Source organism: Sphaeramia orbicularis, chromosome 2 (genome assembly GCF_902148855.1).
Source record: "Sphaeramia orbicularis chromosome 2, fSphaOr1.1, whole genome shotgun sequence".
In the NCBI taxonomy this organism is placed as follows: Eukaryota; Metazoa; Chordata; class Actinopteri; order Kurtiformes; family Apogonidae; genus Sphaeramia; species Sphaeramia orbicularis.
The window spans coordinates 15,954,724-15,982,262 of NC_043958.1; the positions used below are offsets into that span (position 1 = coordinate 15,954,724).

General features: G+C 39.5%; 2 protein-coding genes across 4 annotated transcripts in view; both read left to right on the forward strand.

The window, feature by feature from the left end:
• The window catches only part of LOC115434446 (ly6/PLAUR domain-containing protein 6-like), a 1,359,089-nt gene that overhangs the window by 148,967 nt on the left and 1,182,583 nt on the right, over nucleotides 1-27,539 (forward strand).
• LOC115434240 (nck-associated protein 5-like) overlaps nucleotides 1-27,539 on the forward strand; it is a 197,458-nt gene that overhangs the window by 98,851 nt on the left and 71,068 nt on the right. For 3 of the 4 annotated variants that reach the window (XM_030156080.1, XM_030156088.1, XM_030156092.1), the window contains one exon: nucleotides 17,239-17,372. In XM_030156080.1, coding sequence (XP_030011940.1) covers nucleotides 17,239-17,372 — 134 coding nt within the window. Of the gene's footprint in view, nucleotides 1-17,238; nucleotides 17,373-23,192; nucleotides 23,458-27,539 lie in introns of those variants that run through there. The other variant, XM_030156108.1, reaches the window with a different exon arrangement.

Below are 27,539 nucleotides of genomic sequence, written 5' to 3' on the forward strand. Positions count from 1 at the left end.
CACCCTTAACCTCAAGCCCTAGGCAGATTATTATTGTCCCAGTGGATGTTAAAAGGTTACACGAATCCAAACCATCCCCTTAAGCTGTAGTTTGGAAACTGCTTTTTGTGAACAGCAGGTCAATCAGATGCATAGTCAGGTTTTCTTACATTACAAAAGCTCCTGCTGTTGTGTTGCAGATTGCTGATATTGTGCTTTCAGTACTGTCTTTTTTTTGTTTGTTTAAGGGGATTTGTGTTAAAAGGAATAATAATTTAAGATGTGAAAGCCTCTATATGAGGTACATGTGTGTTTTAATATCTTTGGGTGAGTGTGTGAGTCTAAGCGAGGTCACAAAGTGAACCGTGTGATGAAGCAGCTGATTGCAGCCTCCGAGCAGAGGCTCTAACCACAGGCCCAGCTGTTCCACTTACACCTCAGCACTGCTAGAGATTCTCTTCATGGCAGCAGGCCTAAAGCAACAGCGCACAAGAAAGGCCTGATACAGTGCGAGATTTTCACACTGTACTGTGTGATTCTTTATTGATCCCTGAAGGAAGAATGCTTATTTTTCTTCACGTCTCTCCCCATAGAGGAGGAGGTCGAAGCACGGGGCAGATACAGAACAGCACCCCTGGAGCTGGGCAGGGATTCAATAGATCGCTTAAGGGAGCTTTAACACAACAGATTCTAGCTGTCACTGAGGCTTGAATTAATTTTCGACACACTAGCAGTAGTATGCATGAGTAAACTCCATGCCTGGGTTTGAAATGCAAAGGTGAATCTACTGTACCATGTCATCAGCATCAGCAGAGACAGCGATGGCATCAGTCTCCAGGGCTTATCTGCGTCACTTTCCTTGAATACTTCAGTTGTGGACTTACAGATTGTCACATCTAACTCGGTTTTAACCACTCAGGGATCTAATCAGTCACATCCCGCTTCCATTCCAGCTCATTTCCACACTATGTATACATGAACGGAATGCGTGCATCCTCGATGGAACCTTTGTTAGCACCACATGATGTTAGATTCACATGGGCCTGAATAGATTTGGAGAAAAATAAGCATATTGTAGCCTTTTACTTGTGGCAAATTTGATATAAGAGCAGTTAAGTGGATGTCATTTAACAGTGCTATAGTGCGAGTGCTATAAATTAAGCCATTTTCATTCTATTTTAATTTAGAAGCAGCACAAGCGAACAAATCAAGAAGAATTTATAGTAATGTATCATATGACAATATTGGTGCATACATTACTATCCAGATGGTAAGCTTTTAAGTGAAATATCTGACTGATTTGAATTAAAACAATATCCACCACAACCAATTTTAGAAGAAATTGAAGGTTGAAGATTGCAGCAATCCACATTAGTGTCAACAAGATGTAGCTTTATAGGAGTCTAGACTCGAGTTGAGGATGTGATGTTTAGCATGTCTTCCTTCCTGCTTTGCTATGAGAAATCTCATCTCCCACACTTGAAGTAAGCCTGAGACTTAATGTGTTTTAAGGTAGAGAATGTAATGCAGCCGTTGCAGAGTGTCACTTTCACAGTGTGTAGTTTTGTCCACATTTTTGGATTTTTGGTTTCATTGGAATCACATTTGCAAGGACCAAAACAGTTGAACAATGGTCCAACAAAGAGAGGTACTCATGGTCCAGAGCAAATGAGACATTGAGGATTTCTTATGCGCAAAGGGTGGAGAGCAGGTTGGAGCAGTTAAATTACAAGTTGCTCAGATCCTTCTATTGTGCCCCATGGGAAGAAATATGAACTGTAGTCAATGGTGAGAGATAAATAACTTAACTGATCCCATTTGAATTGTGTCATCATTTTACACGTAGTCACTGTTTGTAGTAAAGGTAGTTAAGAATCATCTAAATGGTGGACTGCATGTGTCTTTGCATGTGATGAATCACAATATGATAATGAATATTATCTTTTCACATTTTAGCAAGGAGAAAAAGTATTACAAGAGACAAAAATCACCACAAGCCCAGTCATGTTGAGAGATATGTTCAGCAATTCAGTACAGAATGTAGACACAGTAACAATGACATCACCTCTGCAACTTTCAGGTGTTTCTTTTTTCTATGTAAGTATTTTCACACTGATGCTTCGACAGACAAATTGCGATTTTCTTGACTTTTTCTTCCCTTTATCTTCAACATCATGCTGGCATCAAAACTGACCTGTTTGTCACCACTGACTATTGTAGAATATTTTTCTATTTTTTAATTTCACATGGGGCGGGACTTTAGCTTTCTTTTTTTTATGACTTTTATCCCCCACACATCAACTTTGAGTTTTTATGTATATAACATATACATACACCATAAATCTCTACACAGAGATGCCTAATCGTAATATACACACATACAAATATAAGGTATGTGATCATTGTCTTTTCAGTGTGAATCCTCTTAGCCTTTAGTCTTTGAAATCTAAAGATTCCAGGTATTTGCTCCATTTCAAAAGATATTATTTTATCTTGTCCTGCATCCTATATGACATTCTTGCATATGCTGCTACTTTTGACTTGAGCTTTTTTTTTGCTGACATCAGATGCATTGCCATCTACTATTCAATCAGGTATTTTTAGTAGTTTTAGTAGTTTTAAAGTCACTACACTTGCAAAATTCCAATATGAAACCAAAACTAATCCAATCAATTTATGAACCTAAACCTTGGTTAAGGCTTTCAGGTGTGAAAAGGCCCTTGATTTGGTTGATTTTTTGTCCCAGACAGATCTCTCGCTGACATCTTGCTGCTGAGATTACATTCTTTACAGCCATTATCATCACCAGATGCTTTGACTTGCACCTTTATGCATTTTCTGATGTGGTGGAATTCTTGACACATGCAGCCATGACCCATATCCAATCTCATACATACCTTCAAGTGAACGTCCAGAAAAGTCGAGGACCGCTGAGTTTTTAATTTGTGTAAGCACTTGGGTTCTGTTCCATACAGTACAGGAGTAAAGTAATTCCGTTTCTGTCTCGCCACATCAAGGCGGCAGCTCATTTCATCAGTGCCTCCTCCTGTAACACTAACCTCTGACCTTAACGTAGCTCAAGAAAAACACACCATTTGCTCCACTGAAGGCTGGGCTCCCATACTCACACCAGTGGATGACATGCTAATTATTACTTCAGACGGGTGTGTGTGAATTTCTGCGCATGCACAGGCTTGAGAGAGCTGGATGAGTTATCTGTGCCAGACAGGAGGAGGGTGAAGAGGGGTGGTGGATGGAGGAAGAAAGGGAGGAGGGGGATATCACTAAGCTCCATTTGAAATTGGGATTATCCCCGTCGGAGTCCCCTCACACACTCTCTCTCTCTCCCTGGCATTCCTGGGAGGCTTCGGAGCTCAGGCACGGTTCCTTCAATAGAAATGAAAAAGAGACTGCTGCATCAAGGAGATAATTGTCAAAGTGCTGGTGGTGCAAAGTGGGAACTACTCACTAACCGCACCAGCCTATGCCCTGCAGACCCCCTCACTCTGCACCCACTCCCATGCCCACCCCCGTCTCCACATGCTTGCCAGCGGACAAACCTAGAGATTAAAACTGCCATGGACTTTTGAAGTCCCTCTGATGCCTCCCTTTAACATCCTCTGTTCTTTCCTTCTCTACATCCATTAGCGTTGTCTCTGTAACGTGATCAGAGAACAGCGGTCCTGTGCTGGTTGCAGGCTTCTGCTGAGTAGCTCCGCGGGGACGTGTTCCACTGTACCATTACTACGGCATTGTGTAGGAGAAGAATGCGAAAGGCATCTTTATGACGGTGTAAGGCACTGCAACACACTGCCACAATTGTACGCCTCAGGTCTCGGCTGTGCTGTTATACAACCACGAGTGTAAATGAAACAGTATTAACAGCTCAGTTTACTGAGGAGTGTGTGCTTTAATTGGGTCTCCTGTTGTGCGGCTACTGGCAGTGCAAAAGTACAACACTCTTTTGTTATGGATCATTTGGAAGAGAAGCATGAAACATGAATTGCTGGGTAATCAGTAGCTGCGTTTCCATTGCTGTTTTGTATGCGCATTTTAAAGAAATCACATCAGAAATTCTCCTTGATTTCACATGGTTTTAGATTTGTTTGAGGTGCTTTTTGGGACATAAATTGAGAACCGTTTCCATCTGAGAACCGTTACAATTTGGGTGATCCAGAACAGATCCAGTATGCTTTCAAAATGATCAAGTATTCAAAATTGCAGTGCATGTTGTGATAAAACCATGAGATCAAATTCATGCTTTTACACCAAAGGACAATAAAACAGAGAGTACAAAGACCAGGAATATGATGAAACATCAACAACATTTCTATATAACTAGGGCTTCAATTGAACGAATGCCACCTATATTTTCAATGTGCTTTTTTCTTGATATTTTTGATAAAGAATTGAGTCAAACAAAATCATATAGACACTGCTAAAAATCTTGTGGTTTCTTTAGTGATATCTGTCTTTTTCAAAAGAATAACATCCATAAACAGGTGCAAACACCTTTCCAAATAGATTCAGACATAGTAAACATTTGTTTTGCCAATCAGCTGTTTCTGCATTTAGAGAATCTGCATGTTTCTGGTGTTGCTTTGGATATTCAAGAAGATAAACATGACTAGTAGCGCATGTTGACTGATGAAGACATGAGTTATTCCTCTGTGTCATCCAGTTGATCTCTATATCTTAGACATTGTTTATGGTTGGTTATTGTATTGTATCACAGAGCCAACCCTCTGATGTCAGCACCCAGTCCTCCATGGAAACTTTTTTGCAGTGCTCCAAATTCACTCAACAATTATCTGAAATACATCCACAGTTTCAACCCTATGCAGTATTCCCTCAGAAATAAGGCCACACAAGATGAATTTCAAGTAATATGGTCTGACAACCGCCAGATCTGTCTGTCTTGTTCCGCTATTTGTTTCTTGAACTCTACCGTAGACGTTCAACGTGGTGCTTTTGGACGGCTTGGCAGACTGCGATCTTTCAGTTTCTCACAAGAAAAACAGTGGATTTCCCCCTTAGGTGCTTGATAGAGCACAGGTCATGGTTTATTCAGCGAGGGCCTCAGCCACTTTCCAACAGGCCTGCCCTGTCTGTCTGGAGTCAAACCGCTCATTCACAGCCCTGTCACTGCTGTAGGTTTTCTCTGGAATTCTTCACACCCTAAAACCCAGGGGTGTGGTGCAGGGCTGGGCCACTCTCTGTCTCCTGCTCTCGTTTGATGCCACTCTCAAGTGCAATCTAAGTCTGTCAGGGGCAGGATGCTGGTTTTCCTGTCAGGGAGAAAACAGGGAAAACAGAAGTCCACATTGCAGGCTTGTAAAAGCAGCGCTGCCTCAGCTGCTGAGAGGGCAGGGCTCTCCATTAAAAAGGCATTTAAACTGTTAGGTAAGCTCACGACCACTGGAAACGGCTGTCTAAACAACATGTGAAAATAAACCATCTCACTTTGAGAGAAACACGCTTTATTTTGCTTTGGCTTTTGTGGACGCACTGTGATATCTGAGTTTCACACATACAGTAGATTCACACGCAGGCTGTTGGGAGATCACAGAGTTTGATTTGTTCATGGCTGACTGAAGCATAAACATTAACGATGAAGAGAAATGCCTGTGCTCAGCTTAATTGCATCGCTCATTTAAAAATCTGATTTCTCCAGTGTATTTCATGTAGAAAATTAAGTTGAGATAAGCCGCTGCATGTGTGAATAAAAAGAGAGAATGGGTGACACAGTAGGGTAAAGTAGGCCCTGGAGCCAAGCTAAGAAGCAGCTATTTCTGTCCATGAAAACAGATTTCTTATATGCTACAGTATGCAAGATTTTGTTTTACGATTTCTAAGGCAAAGTAATGTAATAGGAGGAATCATCAAGTAGAATGGACTTTAAAAAGGACTGAATGTCCCATTAAAGTTATCAAGTATTGAGTCTGTTTTGAAGTGAGGAAGGAACTCAGTACATTACAAAAATTAACAAAATTCTATTGGATGTGTGTACACCTCAGGACCTGAGTATCCCATTTATCACTGACACTTTAAAAGTATTGTGTTTTTGTCAGTTCACACCTTGAAGCAAATTCAAAATGGTTTAATATCAGTTACTCTGACAACTTATGATGCAAAACTAGCTGAGCAGAATGAACTGAAATGATGTCAGAATAAGAGTGAAACAAGCCTGACTGATTTGATAAAGTTGAAATTTACAATTTCATGGAACAAGATAAGCCATCATTGTGATTTACAGAAACCCTATCATATTAGTTTGAGTAAGAAAAGGAGTACTGTACTGAAAGAACTAAATATACTTGCGAAGTAAAGTTTAGTTTTGTGGCCCCTGTAATAAAAGCAAATTCAACCTCTGCATTTTACCCATCCTAGAACACACGTGAAGTAGTGGAACTGCAGATCCATGCCAGTACCTTGGTCAAGGACACCACACAAGCTAGCATACATGTTTTTGATAGAAGGGAAAACTGGAGGACATGCACAGTAGGGGGAGAACATGTGAACTCTACACAGATATGCCCTTGTCGAACTGGAACATTGACCTTAGAACCATCTCGCTAAGGCAACAGTGATAACCATTGTGCCACCATGTGTCCCTATAGATGATAAAAATAATCAAAATGTTGACCTCATGTCTGTAAGTAAACAGGCTGTAGAACACTGGTTTACAGCTGCCTATAGTGGAGAAAGTCAGATGACAAAGGAAAATCCTGAAGAAACAGTACTGACATGGATACTGAAGAAGAGCTGATCCCACAACTTCAAATTGTATAAACTTTTGGAGAGCATCCTTGACCACTGTTAATTACCTAAAGTTCAGTTTTATAATTACAACAATCAGTAATGTATACAGGGATATGAAGATAATATTGTCTATGACCGACCTGGATAAGGTTCACAACTGTTAAAGACAATCATTGGCTTTTTTCAACAACCTTTATATGAGATATACTACAATCTTCTTCCTATTCACATAACGTCATAAAGAAGACTGCTCAAAGAGGTATATAAGAGGTATCAAAGCGGTAAATATATAGAGAGTGCCATCATATTATCCAAAAATATACATACAGTAACTGCCAGTCAACAATTTATCCATTTGACACACCTGCAGCTTTAATGATGTGTCAAGTTCAAGATCAAATCTTCTTGACTAAGAGTGTGGCTTGAGAATGATTAATATTTCAGTACAAAACAGGGCAGTCATTTTAAAGATGAAGACGCAAAGTCATCATGCAGGAAGATCAATCGATCATCAGTCTTAATTCAGAGAAACCTAACTCCCTGTTTGGGTTAATAGGACAACCATGCAAGGCTGGTTTACTTTGTGATCATATGGGATAATTGGGAAAGGGTGTATAATGGTTAAAAAATACCTGCAGATATCACAGTAGAGTGTTTTCAGCAGATAAAGGAGGTTTTTATGGGCCTCTCAGTTCTGAAAAAAAGAGAAAGGCTTGGAGATCCGAAGCTGAGGGACCTTCATAGAGTGTTTCTGACAGCTGTTTGGAGGTTATGTGACAGCGTGGAGGTTTGGGGACCAGGGTGAGTGGGTGGGGGGGGGGACTCAGGTGCCGTCTCTACAGATTGGGCTTATCAGCCACGGACAGGGGTGAGGGCCGAGATGGGGTCCCCCCAGCCACTCAGCACATTCACCGAGTGACGAGCGCTGACAGCCAGCGCCAAATCGCATCTCCACACCATCCCTTTCACCCACTCTCCAGAGCGGCCGATGTGACTGACTGAATGACTTGGAGTGCGTGGGTGGGGTGGGGGAGCTCCCTTGGCAATGATAAATGGGCCACTCATATGATTTAGCATATTCCTGGGGTGTATGTATTATTCTCCATAGCGCCTGCGGCTGTCTAAGAGAGAAGTGGTACACTCTAATGTAGTGGCTCTCCACAATAATTGAATTGATGGAGCCCTGAGGGACACGGGGCACAGATTTTTACTGATTTTTAGTTTACTCAGCCTTTATCCTATAGCAAGTCATCTCATAGAACATATGTTCCAGTTATTTTATAGTGAAACACCTACATTTGACCCAGATTTTTACAACCCAGTTGCCAAGAATCTTCTTTTGTATATTTCAAATCATGGATACATGTAATCTCAGTATAATTAATCTTTGAGGGATAGGCTTCTTTCTTGCCTTTCTCTCAATAGGGGGGGGCATGGTTGGTAGGGGATGATGGAAATATCAAATCCTTTGCTGTAGGAGAGCATAGTTTGCATCCATTTTTTGGTTTAGACAATAACAGCACTTTCAGAGATACTGGTTAGGTTTAATTATTAATAAATACAAATTACTGACTTTCTATATGAAACCCATACTGGATGTCTTTCCATAGTTATTAAATATTGCTAAATAACATAAATTGAAATGAAAAAACTATAGATGTGGAGTGATCACAGACAATGTAGGTTTACCCAAAGAGCTGCCAACTTCATCTTGAGTATCGCCCATTTTGAAGCCAGAATTGTTTTACTTCTTATGGTTGAATTTAAGCATAGCAAGTACTTGGTTAGTTTTAAAGAAAGATACCAGGCCTTGGTGTAATATACAAAAAAATCTTCAAGGGTGTTTTAAAAAATGCCTTACAATGTGGAAATGTTTCTCCCACATCAGTCTTTCCTAGTCCCGGCCAAAGCACTTTATTGCTTAAACCAAAACCCTGTAGGAGGTGACAAGTAAACACTGTTCTCTGGTGGCAAAGTCCTGGATTTTGTAAATCCACCATCCACCCCGACCGCCCCCTGCTTACTGAGGCAACAAAGCTGACACACACATATTGAGAAATGATGATATGAGGTGTATTTTTGGTCCAGAATGGTAGAGAATATACATATCTGCAGTTTGCAGAAAGGTGACATTTCAGAGTTGATATTTCGTTTTTTTTCTCTTTTAATTACCTTTTGCATTGTAAGTGGTTTTGTGTCTGGCCCTGAACAATACTGATTATATCCTCAGAATGGAAATACTTTGAATGGCATTTAATTAAACACTATTTGTTATCTTTAATGCATAAAAGCACACTTTGTCTTAACAATAACGCTTGATTTGTCTGCAGTGTGGCGCATCTGACCTGGCATTATGTGTGCCAAGCGGGCGGCCAACTCCTGCTCATGTTACACTTTCATTTGGATTCAGTCTTGCTGATGAGCGCACACAAACAGCCTAGTGGCATGTTTTATTTATGAATGAAGAACCTGCGCCGTGTATTGTGTCCCTGATGTTTGCTTTAGCAGCGAGCCACAGATCCGCTCCCGGCCCTTTGATTAGGCAAAGAGCTCAGAATGAGGAAAGGGGTGGTGGGGAGAGGGTTCTGTGTAATGAAGAGATTATTGAGTCCCCCTTCAGAAACTGTACCCCAAAGCCTGTACATATATACAGTCACAGATGCACATGAGCTGAATCCCAGCCATGGCTGCACACTCATGCACTTAACCTGATAACACTGCACTGTAGCGTTTCCTTTTTTTATTGAAGACAATATTGAAAGCACAACAAGGAGAGGCAGGAGGACACTAATTAATTTAGAGTCCTCTGTGGATCTTGGAGGGTATCAGGGGGTTTCGAGTCTTCTAGTAATTCAGCTTAGATGAATACCATTACCATCTAATGTTGTCCAATTACAGAAGCAAGATTCATTCCAGGCTCCAGTGCAACTAATATAATTTCAGACATAGTGCTTGACTTTCTATAAAAGAAAAAAAAAAAACAAGTGAAAAATGACTTAGTGAGCAGAAATTGTTTTCTGTTTTTTTTTTATTTTTTTTTTTTATCAGGTACATTTCCTGTATTGAAATCAATACATTCAATCTCAAAAGCCGTACATGTGATAAATGCGGTCATATCTCAATGGATATATGTTTTTTTATCAACCAGGAAATGAGACCAGGCTCACTTGTGACGGAGGTCAAATTTAATCCTCAGACGCCCAATCTGGGTTTCTTTCTGATATATAGCTCTGCAGACTGGTATAAAATCCAGCCCAGGCCATTTTATAGATTGCTTAGTCTATTCCATTTGATATTGCTTTTTTTTTTTTTTTAACCCCCAAAGCCCTGTATTGTTTGATAGTGCTGGCTGTGCTTTGTTGGAATGACTGCTGCTAGTTTTATTTCAATAAAATGTTGCCCTCTTCAGGATAAATACAGTAGTGCACTTCAGCTTCAGCCTCTGCCTGAGCCACAGCACTGACAGAAAGGATTATCTCTTTAGTCAGTGGATTAACTAAAGTAAATGTTCTCACAGAAAGTTGCCAAGTATGATTTCATCACATCCCATCTCAGTGTTGACTTAAAGAAATCTTCCCAGGACACTGCTTAAGGCATTTGTAACTCTAGCAAAGGCTTATTAAAGACAAGGCTATGCTTTCAATTAACATAAACAATACCACAGAAGAAGCCATGAAGTTAGCGTAGACAGTAAACATTTCAACCGAGGAGAACTGTAATGTATTGCTGGGGATTTCTGGCCACATAAAGATATGGTAATGTTTGATTTAATGGCTTTGGGGCTTGTTAAAGTGCTGATATTATATATTGAACAAAAGCAATTGAAAGCTTTTACTACGACGCACACCATAAATCCTGTGTTGTTATTGAGGCTCTTGGCACGACTCTGTCAGCAGACACATAGTGGTCGGTGGTTTATGCCTGGGGTATTAGTTAGGCCATGTGGGCAGCAAGAATCAGGACTGAAGCTACTGTTCTTTTGTGAGAATCTGGGCCAAGTTGCAGAACAATACAGTACACATTCATACATGAGGAGAAGCAAGAAAAGGCCTTTGTGCTTGTTTCTTTATTTCCCACCTTTGGGTTGGCTCAGAGCAAACAGTTTGACTCTATATGTAGAGTTTTCAGGTATTTGTACCTCAGAATATTAGAAAAGTAGAATTTTTTTTATTGGCATTTATTACTCCTTGCATTTATCAGAAATATCTGTACTTTCTGCTCAGTTTATTTTTGAAGTAAAGTTGTTAGTCTGGTTTAAATGTATTTGGGATGATCTCTTGCCAGTTTACACCTAAAAAAGACAGTCCAACAGTGTGTCCATTGGGGTAAATCATAGACGACAAACGTAAGACAAAAATCATGTAAAATATGTAAAAAAAGTAGAAAGAGGATATCGTAGTGTTTTGAGTTCACTTGCAGACACTGACTGATTTGCACATTAATATTTAGTATTTATGTTGTTTTATTCATTTGATGTTTAGTTCAGTAGAAATAAGCCTACTTTTGATTTTTATATATTCACGACATTAAGAGCCTGGACTTTTTCCATTTTCCTCCATCAAAGAAGTTGAATCAGTACTTTTCCTTTTACCAGAGTCTTTTTTTCCACAAGTATCTGTACTTCTGTTGCAGTGAAATATGTCTGTACTTTTGCCATCTGTTACTAAAGTGCTAGGAGTTTGAATGCCATGTTTGTACCATTAAAATAGTTGTTGTGCTTTGACATTTAAGTAAATATTACTAATATGTATGCAACCTGTTGCAGGACTGAGTCAAACCTTAGACCTTATGCATCTGTGTGACCCATTTTGCCTTGAAGAAAAAGCCAAAAACATTGCTGTTTTCCGTGCAGAAATATAGGTTGAGCTCTTGGCAGAGGGGACGTGGTGCTTTATGCTTCTCTATGAAGCAGATTTACAGCAGCCATTACTCCTGACATGGAGAGCCTCCCTGTTGTGTAAAGAGCCGCTCCACATAGTAGCCACAAATTTATGACCACAGCGAGGACCAGAACTGGTTTTAATGGTAACTTGGGTTTAATATTCTCAGTCTCCCCGGCAGATCCGCCTAGTTAAAATCTGCATTTGTGACAGGATTCCTGCCAAGTAACAATATAGTGAAATATAGTTGTTTATGGGTTACGTTCAGGGCAGTATGGTCACAGTAAAAATGGCAATTTTTGTAATTCACAAGCATTCCTTCCAGCTGTTTTGACATTTTTATTGCAGTTTTCTTTTCTTTTGGTTTATGATGTGGCATTAAATCTGCCACGGTGACGACAAAGCAACAAGACAAACACAGACTTAAAAGATTTGGCATATAAAGAAAAGGAATGCATTCATATGCAGTCTTTGTGAACCCTTATTATTTTACACCACTAGGTGTCCCCATCATGCTTGTCTGTGAAAGCTGACCTCAGCCTTAACTGAGTGATGATATCTGATGTTTTAAACAGAGGCGGATGACAAGGATGAGCTTCAGTGTGAGGCCTTAAAATGTTCTAATTTTGTCAGGCATCAGCAGTGACTTCTTTTCAAATATTGATTGTTCTTTGGAAGCAAGATAATGTTCATCTTCAAACTGACAGTATTATTCGCGGCTTAGTTTAGAGCTGAGAATGACTTTTTAAAAATGTATTTGTAAGAACAAAAAACAGTCTCCTCTTTATCAAACAATGTACTTTAATGCACTTGTGTTTGACAAGATTTCACACTACTTAGTTGCAGAAGTTGTATTCAGATCATTTACTCAAATAAAAACAAAAATAGCATTTCAAATACAAGATCTGCATTCAAAACCTCTCTAACGTAAAAGAATGGAAATTGGCAAAATATGCTATGAAAAGTAAACGTCACTGTGCAGTTAACTGCTCCCTTTCCATGTATTATTATTATTATTATGTATAATCTGTTGTATTCATTTCACTGCTGTGTTCATATACAGTATATGGTAATTTTTTTGCCCATTTTAACTACTTTATGGGCTGTTGGCAATTTAATTTAGCAGTACAATATACTCTATAAGATTTGTTAGCTTGGAGTCCAGTGAGACCCACTTATTTCTAAAAAGTCAGTTTTCCACAAGCTCTGAAAACAATGGCAGTGCATTTTTCTCTGAAACCATGATTATTCCTTAAGAGTTCATTCAGCTTAATAAAGAGGAGATTCAAAGCCAATGGAACGCTTCATCCTCTGTTTATCGCAAACATTAATATTAAGACATTTTAGGGTTTTCACTGGATGGGAAGTGTCATTTGAAAAAATTAACTGAAGTTGGAGGCAAAAAATACTGAGATGCATGAAATGCAAATACCCAAACACAAGTACCTCAGATTTGTACTTGGGTTACATCAGACCAGTGCATCTACTTCTACCATTTTAAGTCTCTTTTTACCACCAGCATCTTAGTTTTTTCAGTCTACGTACCCGACAGATGCTGGACTGCTTAAACTGACGGAAACAGCCAGTTGCTTTGTCATAACCTATCAGCTGCAGGGTATGCATGGCTTTGTGCACACACTTAGAGAATGATCCTTGACCTTGTTTGCTCTGTCAGCTAAAATCCTCAGCAACTTTGTCACTGAAGAAGTCACTCAAGTCGCCAAAATTCCCACTCAAATGGAGAAAGTGTAGGAGTGCCAGTGCAGGGATCACAGTCTTTGAAGCCGGGTTGGAGGCGAGGACGGGGTCTCCTTCGGGAGCAGAAGGCTGAGGGCCATCCGACGGAGAAGAATCCAATTAAAGACTGGAAAAAGGGCTTTCATTTTGGAATTGTCTCCAGTGGAAAAAAAAACTGATAAAAATGGTTATGCAGGGCTAGCTGATCTGTGGAGACCTTACACAGCAGAGACGTTGAAAGCCCCTCATGATGAGGTGCAGGTTTCAGAGAGAAATCTTAACCCTGGAAGACCGACTCGGAGCAAAAAGACATCAAACTTGGCACCAGCGTAGCACAAAAATGAGCTGAAAGGGCATGTGGAGAAGAATAAAAGGCAAAGTCGATTGGAAGTAACTCCTGTGATGAATTGCAAATTATATGGATTTGAAAGTGGGGGTTGTAAGATGAAGAGGTCGGTTGAGTTAAAGTTGTGGTGTTGGTGTCCAAATTAGCCAAATTATTTGAATGAGAGCACTAATTTTAATGTAGAAGTTGCTGTCACTACTTAAATATGCTAGTTTGTGGGTATTATTGTGTGACTTTGGTGTTGTAAGGCATCCAAACTAACAAACAAACAGATCGTTGCATACTCCACCTGGTTAAAATACTGTTAAAGATGTCTGATTGGTTTAAAAAGAGTGCAAGCACTTTTGTTGGTCATTTTTAGCTATATGTCAATGTCATTCAGAATTTCACATATTGCATCACGAAGAATGTAAATGCATCTGTATGTGTATTTTTGTTCTCCTTTATTTAAGAGTATTGCGAAAAACAGAAACACACTGTTTGCACACTGTGGCTTATATCAGTGTAGTAGCAGCTAATATACCAATCACTGCTGCGTAGTGAAATATCAATTCACATTTATTTTGATATCAAAACGTTTTGGTTTTTTTTGTTGTTGTTGGAAATTCTCGCCACAAAAGGCAAATTATGTTGACTATGGCTCCATCTGTGAAAACACTTTTGTGGGCAAAACATCCGAAGGGGGACTGCTTTTTCTAGTCACTGTAAATACAAATAATTCTAATATCACAGGGACTTTAATATATCTATGATCCAAAATGAAACAGTAACACTTTGTTTTAATCTCTTGTTGGAGTTCATAGTGGATGTAACAGTAACAGTAGAAAAAGACGAAAAACGAGAAAATGCAAAAAACATGCATTTCAGTAAATTGGTTTGGAACAAATAAACCAGGTGTCAGAGGGCTGTGCTATAGGCAATGTTAAAGAAGAAAGAATCACTGAACTCTGTTGATGTTTTCCTATAGGGTTTGTCATTGTTGTCATGTGAATTTCTTTTTCAGTTCATTTCCATTTTCAAACACTGGCCTTGTCAGTTAAGATTTTCTTATGTGGAACTTCCTGTACATCAATGTTTTTTTATGGAAATGAGCCTATACATACATTACAGGATACAAAACAACATGGTGTATATGGAATCACAGGAGTGCCAAAATTAAAAGGAAATAAATGTGGAAATAAAAAGAGAATCAATAAAAGGAATCTGGAAATAAAAAGAGAATGAATAAAAGACAATCAAAAGAAATGTGGAAATAAAAAGAGAATCAATAAAAGAAATTTGGAAATAAAAGGAGAATCAATAAAATAAATTTGGAAATAAAAAGAGAATCAATAAAATAAATTTGGAAATAAAAAGAGAATCAATAAAAGAAATGTGGAAATAAAAAGAGAATCAATAAAAGAATCAATAATAAAAAATATACAAATGCAGTCATATCATTGCTTTTACTTATTCCATTTTGACATTGTCTTTTCCATTTGCGTTTTGTCATTGTTTTTACCTGATGGCTCCAGCTGTCAATCAAATGGCTGTGGGTGGGTCTTTCTGTCCAGGATAACTAGTCGATACCTGATCAGACGATTCCGGCTTGACAGTGGCTATGCAGTAGCTATGTTTATGTGTTAGCTCTCAGCGTGGGAGACCGGAAGTAGCGTCACGGACAGGACGTAGACGTGCATACACATTTATCTGAAGTAAAAAGAGGGAAAGTTAAATATGGTTGACGTGGACGAATTGAGAAGAGGCGTTCAACGAGAATTATTAGCAATTGCTCGGTATGTGGAGGAAAATTTTACAACGGACTATATTTTAAGGTTGGTGGAAGATTTAATGGAAAGTCTTGGAGAAATATCTGCACTGATGCTGCACGAATGCAGACATGGTTCTAGTTGACACGTGTATGCGCGTCTACGTCCTGTCCGTGACGCTACTTCCGGTCTCCCGCGCTGAGAGCTAACACATAAACATAGCTACTGCATAGCCACTGTCAAGCCGGAATTGTCTGATCAGATATCGACTAGTTATCCTGGACAGAAAGACCCGCCCACAGCCATTTGATTGACAGCTTGAGCCATCAGGTAAAAGCAATGACAATAAGCAAATGGAAAATACAATGTCAAAGCGCAAATGGTAAAGACAATGTCAAAATGGAATAAGCAAAAGCAATGATATGACTGCATTTGTATATTTTTTTATTATTGATTCTTGTATTGATTCTCTTTTTATTTCCAAATTTCTTTTATTGATTCTCTTTTTATTTCCAAATTTATTTTATTGATTCTCCTTTTATTTCTAAATTTCTTTTATGGATTCTCTTTTTATTTCCACATTTCTTTTATTGATTCTCTTTTTATTTCCACATTTCTTTTATTGATTCTCTTTTTATTTCCACATTTCTTTTATTGATTCTTTTATTGATTCTCTTTTTATTTCCAAATTTATTTTATTGATTCTCTTTTTATTTCCACATTTATTTCCTTTTAATTTTGGCACTCCTGTGATTCCATAGGTGTAGGGCTGATGATTTGCTCACTAACTGTTGTAGATATTGTTGCTGTACAATACAGTGATATCTTTGGCATCACATCAAAACTGGTAATTCCTCACACTTTTTGTTTTAGGTCATTTTGAATGTTTTACAGCACAAATATTCCAAATAGCTCCTTTAGTTAAGTTTTATTTACTTTTATTGAACCAGTTCTTGTTGACAACATCTGACCATGGTCCCTGGTTTTATATTCACATCTATCAATGGCCGAGTCAAGTTACTCATGATGCATCATAATAAAAAAAACTCTGTTTACTGTGGAAGGTTACCGAGCAACAACTTTGTGAAAGTAAAGAAAAAAAACATGCAGGAACATTTTGAATGTGTGGGAAGTGAACATGACAAACAAGTTGCTGTAGTCCAAATGGTTTGCTGTGAGTATTGGCAGATTGAAAGTGTGAAAGCTCACAGACCTTGAAGCCCTTAAGATACACACTTAGTTCTGAGATCTCCTTTCTGTTCTCAGTTCTCTCCTCTGAGATGAAAGGAGACAAAAGACTGGAGAAAGAGATTGAGGTTTGAAGGACCAGGCATGGCCATGACATTTAGTGTGAACTTTCTGTCGTAGCAACAGAAGGAATGGGAGGTTCATTAAGTACATATCAAAGTAACAGCAAACTACTGGAAATAATGCCACTGCGGATGCTTAAATGTCATCATGCCCTTATTCTCTTGTGTACTTTCACCTCAAAAGCATGATGATTGGTTAACCAGAATGACCTCCGTTGGATATTAAACAAAGAAAATTTGTTTTTGATGATCATGACATCCTGTTTCCCTGTTTCCACATACCCATCCTCAGGAGGTCAGAGGTCGAGGTCAGTTGCAGAACAGCATCCCCCTGAGCCGTCAGCATTTTAGAGACATACGCCTAAAGACAATAAAAATGGCATTTGACCCAAGCTTGACAAGGCATGATCCCTATAGCCCTTTTTACAGCCTGAGAGGTAACCACTTGTCTCCTCCTCTTGTGTGTCTGTCCACAGCGAGAAAAGCTGATCCACGAGCTAGAGGAAGAGCGACGCTTGCGACTGGAGAGCGAGAAGCGTCTCCGGGAAGTGACGGAGGAGTCTGAGCTGGGACGGGCGCAAATGGTCTCACTGCAGCAGCAATTCTCCAGGTAAAAGCCAAGGCCAGGGAGGGTGGATGTCCCTTCTTAAAACCTCTTTATAGCATCCACCATGTCACCACTAACCTGTTCCTGAGTTAGGGTTACCTTTGAGCCATTATAGGTTGTTTTCCCACATGCTAAACCCTGAAAGTAGAAGACAACACCAAAGCAAAAGTTCATTGGACTTTCTCTTAGAGTAACATGAAAAGAGTTGAATGTTGAAAAGTTTCCTAAAAATACCACTATTAAAAATAGGCAAAGATGCAGCCCTAATGTTGTATTTATTTGTAAGAACAGCGGGGTTGCCACTACAACAGGGGAGTCGATACTGACCTTTCAGTAACAAGGCGATGCTCCAGCTTGTTAGTTTGTCCTCTACCTTTTATCTACACAGGAGCTGGGGATATGTTTTGTTCCAGAAAAAGGCATCTGCTGCTTGCAACTTCTGGAACTTCAGAAATTTAAAACATTTTTTTGAGGAAAATTACAAGTATTTCAACGAACTTCAGCATAGATATCAACTGGTATTAAACTTGTCCTGGTGACTGTTTTTTCATTTTGTGCTTCAAATAGGTGTCATAAGTAGTATAATGCCAGTAATTAAAGTATCGTTGTTTATTGTTGTTTTTTTATGGAACTGTGCCGTGTGTCCCCCCCCCAATAAAATTGTAATCGGACATTCCACATTGATAACTTTCAAAATAATTAAACAATCTAAATGATATTTTGGGGTATGAAACTGTAACGTATTACCTACATCTTGCAGAAAAGCCCCATTTAATTTGGTTCAGTGGCCATGGGGAAATGTGGATCTCTTGGGTTCGTTTGTTCCAAGTTTGGCACTTGGCTGCTCTTGGCATCCATATGAATGGAAATATTTTGCTCACAACTGACGGGGCAACTAACAAATTAGTTCAAATTCTGTGCATAACATTATATCAATGGTGTGTACTCATGTGAGGTTTTGTTGCTGAAAGATTTATTGATCTCTCAATTACCATTTTGCATTTGTTCCCTAAGAGGCTAATATCTGTTGACAAGCATTTCACTTTGATTCTTACCTATTCAATTCTCAAACTGCAAATTCATTGTGGTTGGTCAGCAACTAACTCCTGCTCAGAGAGCATTCATTGTTCATTTGTTAGTTGCCCTGTCAGTTGTGAGCAAAATATTTTCATTCATATGGATGCCAAGAGGATCCAAGTGCCAATCTTGGAAGAAACAAACCCATGACATGCTTTACAAAGATCCCCATTTCTCCGTGACCACTGAACCAAATTAAATGGGGTTTACTGCAAGATGTAGGTAACAATTTATAGTTTCATATTCTGAAATAGCATTTAGATTGTTTAATTATTTTGAACGTTATCAATGGGGAAAGTCCGATGGTAATATTTTTATGACATACGTTCTACACTGATAAACTAAAAACAGCCCATCAGAGCAAGTATCATATGAGCATAAGCCCCTGTTTGTGGACAGTTGTTGTAAATTCTGTTGTGTATAACTTAAAAGTTAAAAAAGTTATGTATGACGAAAATAAACACGCACAGCAGGAAACAAAAAAAAATACACACTTGAATCGAGATTCGGTAGCAAAATCAAATGATCAAGAAGCAACTCTTAGAGTTTTTCTGTTTGAGCTGAAGATGTCTAACATGATATAATTGTACAATTGCCTTGTGGGCCCTCAAATGCTGTGTCCACCAATTAGGATTTAGACTTTATTACTTGGGTATTCCAGAGCCAAAGGAGATTTAAGAGCTAAAACTGAAACCCGAATGAAAAAAATGTTCCTGTTCATGTTATATGCAAAGTACTGAGCATCTGCTGTTCAGTCAGACCCAGATATTGAGTCCTAATAAAATAGTTTTGAAAAGTTTTGGTAACTAAAGGTAGGAGTACAGTATCCTTCTTGAAACTAATTGCCAGTTCTTTTTAAGTAAAAATCATTGATTTTTGGCAGCAATTTTCATGCAATCAGCAGTTTGTCTTTATAACCTTTAAGAATCAATATAGTGTTCCTGCCCTTTCCATTCGTTAATGTCTTTGTTTCCATAATATCTCTGCGTTGTCATCAGTGTGATGGTCTGATACATTACCTCACCTTTGACAATCAGAACTTTTATAGTGTCAAGTGCTCAAACAATGCTCTTGTCATAACTTTTGTAACCTCTACTTCATGAACTTGTCCTCCACCTCATACCCACTGAGGTGTGACGGAGTGGAATCAAGAGCTGGAAGCGAGTTGATGCCATAATTAGGCGATAGGCATTCAGTACTTTACTCATGCAAAAAAAAAAAGAAAGAAGAAAAAAAAAGAAAGAAGAAGACTAGAGGATTTCACATTGACTGCTTATCTTCTCATTAAGTTAGTGGAGAAAATCCTGTACATTTTAATGGTCCCAGTGTTATAGTGCAGATGAGGGCAGAGTCACCGCCAGGGGAGGAATAAAATATTTAAGAGCCATTTCAGAGATTTATCACATATTAAAAATGTTCCATTGATGCTGCTGAATTAAGCTTACTGGTGTTTCTTACTTTCTCATGCCTGTTTGGCTAAGGCAACTCCCCGCTTCTCATTCAAACACAGAGGCTGGAGGTGCCTTGCGTGAGAGCCCTTCAGCAGTTAAGGCAAATTAATGTAAAATGAAGCTATGAATCTGTTTCAATTCAAGTTTTTCATCAGTTTTGTGGGTTAGAAACAGTGACTTCATGACAGATTAGAGCCATAAATTAGGATGAAACATGTGATTAAGCATTAGTGGGTCTTCTGCTGCTACATTATGCAACTCAGTAGTCCAACTTGCATAAATAGAATCAAAAATGTCTTATCTGAAGTTGGCTGCAGCAACAGTGTATCAACACCATTTGGCAGATATTACAACCTGAAGAAGGTAAATGCCTTTTGTACTACTTTTTCCAAGATGTAGTGTGTAAAAGTTGGATTTTAAAGGCAGGGAGCATATTAGCGTGCTGGTGGTATTGGTACACAGAAGTCTGGTGGCTTTGAAGAGTGTGATCTAGCGTTAAACTCACATTTTATATACTTGCCAATCGATCGTATTCACTGAGTGATTAATAATCCATTTTTCCGTGGCTTGGCAAACTTATTTATTGCTACTTTACACAGACTTTAACAGCCTTTTCAGTCCATACATGATATGACCTGTGAAGTAATACATTATAGGCCGATTCCAGGTGGGATACCATGACTTTCTGTTGAGTCAGGGGTACATAAATCAACACAGAATTCCATATAAACCTGCCTGAACCAGTTTTATATTTCCAACATTGCTGGCTGCACCTGTTCATATCTTCCATTGGGATTTCACTGTGTTGGATTGTATCTCCCCAACTGACCTGCATGTAGATATTTTGCCCAGAAACACCTACCAAAAGGGATATTATTTGAGCAGATACAGTAGGGGAAGACTTAAAGGGAGCAGATGCGTTAGTGGACAGGGGAACAGGAACATTAGAGTTGATGTCTTCCAGCTGGAGGAAGAGAAACTACTGTAATTCTGTTAGAAGGGAAATATAAAGTGTATCTCTGATTAGGTCCTGTACAGGTCCCTACGGAGACAGATGAATTTGTCGCCAAGGCAAGGGTCGCCCAGATGGATGGTTCTCATTGAGTGCCAGCCGGTTACTGGTGCTATGCCGAGACCGCTGTGCAATATAGACAAAGATTCCATTATGTCCTTAAAAAGTGCTTATCGAAGGGGGATGCTCAACCAACCTTGCCCCCTCACTCAGCTGGTTTCATTCTAGTAGCGTTGCTCATTGTCATCATGCTGGATTGCTGTAATTTCTGTGCACAACGCCATCAATGCCCATTGTGACTCCTGGGGGAGCACAAGGTTCATCTGCTTCCTTTCCACAAGGTACAAAGATATCTCATTCCAGCCTCTACACAAGTAAGCTAACAGGATTTTAGTCTCACTGTCAAAGCCTTAATCTTTGTTTAAGCGTTGCTGAGTTGCTTATCTGAATGTGAATGAGCAAGCAAGCTGCCGATGCCTGTGCATGGAGTGTGTTTCACTCATACCTGGCCTGTTAGTGGATTAACATGCTTACAGGGCAGCCTGTAATCAGTGGTGTTGTGCCCCTGTAGCAGATGGGACATCAGTGTGGTCACTTTAATTAGCGACTTACAAGCCGGCAAAAAAAAAAAAAAAGAAGAAGAAAAGAAAAGAAATCTCGGTCACCGGGTTATTCACTGTCTTCATCTGAACCTTTGCCCTACTTGCTCCTGCTGTTTGCTTTGCACCTTTCAGTTATTGCCTTATGGATCAGAGTTATTATACTTTTCATTAGTTTTTATTTATATTTATTTTTTGGTTTACTTTGTGATTTTAATTTATTATTATTTTTGTTTATGGTTACATGAGTATTTTATCTTTATATAGAGGAATTGACTATTTTAGTCTTGTTTGGTGTTCTTTTGGCTTTTGTATGAAAAGAGACTTGCCTTGTAGAAGCTGGAAAAGGTAGAATGGAAGAATGCATGACTAAAGGTCAGTAAATTCCAGAAATAAATGTAGTTGTTTTACCTGCAGTCCAATGTTGTTTTAGTTTGTGTTGCATTATTCCTGGTAGTTTCTATTATTTATTTATTTATTTATTTATTTATTTAAATGGCCCTCTTTAATAAAATCATGTTGTTAGTTTTTGTTAATGAAAGTTTGGCCAAATGGATATAAAAAGTTCAGTTGAGAACATCTAGTTTTAACATGTGTCTGATTAGTTAATGCATCCCTCTACTGTAACCCTTAAATGGCTCACAGTATGTCCAATACATAAGTGCATCCAAAGACAAGCACTATTTTAAATGCACTTTTACATTAACCAAAAGATGACATTTATCAGAGTTCCTGCTGCTGTGCTCTGCAAGACCTTCATCTATCTCTTGATTGATTTGGGCTTGTTATTTGTTGCGCATTAGGGGTATATAAACCTCAGTTCATCAATGTGTCTTTTGAGATAACACCCGCAAATCATGTTAAGTGGACATCCAATCTTTTAAATAGACTGGGATCTGTTTGACCCCAGGCAACAATTGATTTGCGTGTTGCTAATTAATTGAGGTTGTGCTTTGAATGATGAGGATGGTAGTGGATTTGGGCTAACAACTGAGCACCAGTTTGGCTGATAAAACTCAGCCAAATGCTACTGTGACGATTTTAAACAGTATGCTAATCAGTTTTCTAAATAGATTACTCACACCTCACCACAAACTGTGTCCAGTCATTTTTGCCTTTTTCTTTCTTCTTTGATTTGTTACATTGGAGACAGAGTTGTTCTTTGATGATATGAGACTAAAGAAACGAGATGCTTGTTTGGAGTTGCACTTTACAGTATCACAGACACACACAGAAAAGATCAGACAGTCGCTCCTGGAGCCAGACGCACTCCAGGGATTCTCTGCTTCTTGCAGCTTTTGTTTGTGTGTGTTTGCATCTATGAAGCTGTGTAACACTTAGACTTTTTGGCAGGGGTTGAATGTGACACAGGAAACAGCAAACAGTGTGCTGCGCTGACATCAGAAAGTCTGCATTCCTCAAGTGACTGGCCACTGAGCTCCAGACATAGGTGCCTATATCCACTCCTCCCCCATCCAGCTTGGTGTGGGTCACATGCACAACCCCTCCTGACTTGTGTCAACCCCCCCTTCATCCCCACCCCACTAAAGGCTTCACCACCACTAGAGTGGCCTACCGTCATCACACTCCAATGGATTAGTGGGAGACGCCAGCACAGCCCACCCTGGACGTCCCACTAGTCCATATGGGTAAGACATTTAGGAGTCTGGACAATCCAGGACAGGGAACAAGCATAGCAACAAGACTAGCAGGACAAACCTCTCGTCCTTCAGTAAATGAGAACAGAAACCTAAATTAATTTAGAGACATAAATATAATCTATTGAGTGCGTTTGGACATCTGTTCTGCAAGGGCACTCTGAAGTCTTGTCTACATCCCTTCATCATCTTGTACAACCAGACAGGATGACTGGTGAGCCTACAGGGACTCGGGGGCCACTCAGGGCCCTGCATCAACATCCGGCCTGAAGATGAGGGCCCACTTTCCAGGTAATGAACAGAACAACAATTGAATTGTCTGCGAGTGCAGTACCTTTTGTTCGTTTGGTTTCACTCCACTCTGTTTTGTTTGGCTTTACCCCCCTTATCCTCTTAAAGACTTTGTTCCTCCTGTTGTAGAGATTATACAGTTATAGAAAGGGAAAAGGAGAGGGGGTCCTGTGTTGGCCACTACTCTCAAGTCTCCTCACATATACATCGAAGAACTTAAAGGCTTATATCTGGACATTTTCTTTTACTTTCTCTTGGATTAATCCATCTTGGTTTTTACTCCCTTTTTATCTCTCGAAGTCATCCAAGTCAAGCAGTCTTCTCTGGCTGTTTTGTAAGTAAATTCCTTTTTTACTTGATTTTGCAGCTGAATTAGAGTCATTGTCACGCAGGACACATGTGCGCTCATCGACAAATCCACATTTACAACCGAGCCGCTCCACTTGACTTTGAATCATCGCCGTCTTGAAGGGCCCTCTTCGTGGCAGGATACAGGAGACTTATGGCTAAGACTAACAACAACAGCAGACGATGACTGGTGCCTGCAGATTTACAGCCCGGCAATGTATTCAGCGTGCGCGTTATTCAGCGTGTGAGAACATGTGTGTACATCATATCCTGATGATGTAAACAGGCAAGAACTGGCAGCGCTTTTCAAGTGTTGTTTAAACAGTCACGCTCAGGTTGAGATCCCTCCACGGTCCACAGAGTGAGGTTTGAGAACTGTGCACTGCATGCATTCATGTGTTACTCTCATTACCACTACTCTGGACTGCACAGCTGGGTCGGCAAAAAAGCTGAGAAAGCGAGCTGAGTGATTGCACTCTGTTTGCAGATCAATGCCCTCTCTTCTAATCATCCAAGCATCCAGCCATGCCTGGCCTGAGTGTTTTAATTTTCATTGGAAATGGCCCCCCGCATGCTGTGGCGGCTGCAGGATTTAGCCAGATGAATCAGGCCTGTGTTCAAGACGACACATCTGGGGTCATTAACAGGACGGAGGGTGAGGGGTGTGGGGGGCGGTCAGTCTTTTGAAGTCACTTCCTTGCTCCTGCCCAATGGGGACAAGGGCTGTTAAATAGATAATAGGTGTCTGGACTATTTCGGGAGCACCTCATATTTAGAGGATTTATTGGTCCATTTCAGACTTTAACTTCTGAGCTCTCTTTCAGGGAAATTACATCTGATTGAACATAATTTGAGTTATTCTACTCTATCACATGCGGTAAATTGCCAGCCCATAACAGAGCTTTTGATACAACCCTACATTTTTTTTTTCAAAGTGGACACACCATGCTGGGTTTGTGTGCCAAAGTGCGACCTATTACTTGCTTGTAACTGTGTCAGGCAATCACAAGCACTTGTATACACACACCCCACCCTGCGAACTTCCGCCTTGGATTAAACATGCTTGTTATGATGTTTATAGGAATGCTGAAAGAGGTCAGATTACAAGCTTTTGCAGAAGTAGGGCATCCGTCCCTGCATTACGACGGTTGCGCTATGGCCTGTTGAAGCTGGTGTCCACAGATTGTTGCCTGAAGCTAAACAGCATGGAATTCAGACTGCCCTCATGGTTGTAGTATAGATTTGGTCATCTAGCAGCTGTTGTGGCTGACACTGTCGACTGCTAATTTCCTCATTTTATGTGAGCTAATTCTTCATGTCTGACCTCCATGTGCAATATAAAAGATGCTCCAACTAAAATAGATGAAATATAATCCCCATTTCAATGATGCATTTAATTTTGTCTGTCCTGCTCAATGAGAATTCCTTCCATCTTGTGCCATCATCAGTCCAAATTTGATCCACACTGCTCTGGGATAAGAATTTCTGAAAAATTAAACAGAGGTTTCTGAGGAAATAGATAATAGAGAAGTGACAAAAAAAAAACAGAATAAACTTTGTGTGGCATCTTTTACACAAGATATGAAACAGAAATAGGATAAATGTAAAAATAGGGATGGAAAGAAAGTCAAGAAGAAGAAGAAGAACAGCTTTATTGTCATTGCAGAATTGAAAAAAAAAACAATGGAACTTACTGTGCCATACCCGAATTAAAAAGTGATCTGTAATAGGATCTCTGCATTATTGTTGACATAATTAATCTAACATAACATTAAAAATAAAATCTACTTCTTGAGTTAAAATCAAGATGAAATTAAAATAAATAAAATACACAAGATGTAGGATAAAATGTGTCAGTGTTGCAAAAGTTGTTGTTTCCAGTACAATTTGAATTTCCTTCATGCCTTAATTTTCACTTTATAGTGTTTAATCGCATGATATAAACAGATCCTTGGTGACTCACTGGAGTGGATATTTATTTTAGCAGTGAGAAGGAGAACACAGGATTCACAAGAAACACAATACATCAAAGCACATGAGAAAGATTAATTACAATAGTAAAACAAAATTATACCAACGAAATTCCACATTTTACATGGCAAAAATAAAATCCCCTGGTTGACTTGGGAGTTTTTTTTTTCACTAGATGTCAAATATAGTATGTTCATGTAAAAGTGATGCATGATGGTGACTTTTGAGAAAGTAGAACTTCTCATACTGACAAAAGAATAAGCTCAGAATTGTATTTGGTGCATTTAATTTAACATCATAATCATAATCAGCATTAAGTTCACTCGTCCAATCCAGATCTTTTCTCACAAACTATATCAGTATCGCAACGTAAAATATGCTGTGTAAGAATTTTTCAATATCACCCCCCACTGCTATCAATAATGCTCGGGTTTGATGGGCCCCTGGTGTAAGTAATGGACTCCTGCTGTTGTCAAGACTAGGGTCTCCTACTGTGACGTCTTCCTCTGTCTGTGTCTCTGTCTCACATGTGGACGACATGTGTCTCTAACCCACTGTGGAAAGTGTCGACTGGATGCTTTCGAGGACTGACTGCCTCCTGGTTGCAAACTCTTTCCAGCGATGAACATGTGGGGCAGTCATCATGAACTCTTTAAATCCTTCCAAATGCAGTGGGACTGCTGGAGGGATGAGAGAGGACCAACCTGAATCTGGTTCCGTCCATATGTCTTGTAATTTACTCTCTTTACAGTCTAGACCACAGTTACACTCTTTAGGCATTGTCCTTTTGGTTAAATTGTTTTTTCTTGGCTACTCCTATCAACAGTTCTAACTTATGTAAGGAGAAAAAAAAACAGCGTTGAATGACATTTCGCTGCAGTTCGCTCAATGAAATATGACTGTCAGGATATACTAAATGCTTTGGCCTCTTGGTCTCTCATTCTGTGGCATGTGTCTCTTGTTGATGAGGTTAAAGGCCACTGAGAAGAGTCAGCGGTCATGAGGGTGAGAACCTTTGTAATGCTACCCCGCAGTAACATGCATGACTGATGTGCATGACTTTTACAGCTTCTGGACAGTCCTGAAGGCACTAAACCGAGCTAAACCTTTCAGCAAAAGCATCCCGTTTGCTTTATTTCATTTAGGTCACTTTTAAGAAAGGGTCTCCTCACAGGTTTTCTGCAAAACAGCTCTTAAGAGGATAAGCGTGGCTTAGCATTGGGTTAAGCGAGGCAATCACCCAGTGGGCGTACATAAGTAATTTGCTGGACGGGAGTCTTGAAAGAAGAATGGAATAGTTTTGTGCCCGAATGGACAGTTTTACCGGAGCTTGTCGAGGTCAAATAAGGGGATTGTAGGCATCGATGCAGCGGTCACGCGAGAGGCCTCGATGGCCTCAATTCAGCCGCACAACCAGGTGATTGTTTGCCCTGTCATTTCAGCAGCTTTAGGATTTTTGTCCCATTGTTCACCAGTCAAATCTGATTAGAAAGTCTTGGTCAACCTGAGCCTCTGACAGGTCAGATAAAGTGAGAGTGTGGTCAGAGTGAGAAAGAGAAAAGCTGCAGCGTCTCCACTGATCTGTGGCACTTTACATTCATTTTCTATTCAGATGAATATTAAGAGGTTTTTGGTTTGTTCATCCAACTTCATGACACTGATAATGTCCCAAATTCTCATATCATGTCCTCAGTATTGTCTCGAGTATTAATTCTTATTTTTCATATTCTCTGTGAAGAAGGAAAGCCCAAAATAATTTGTTG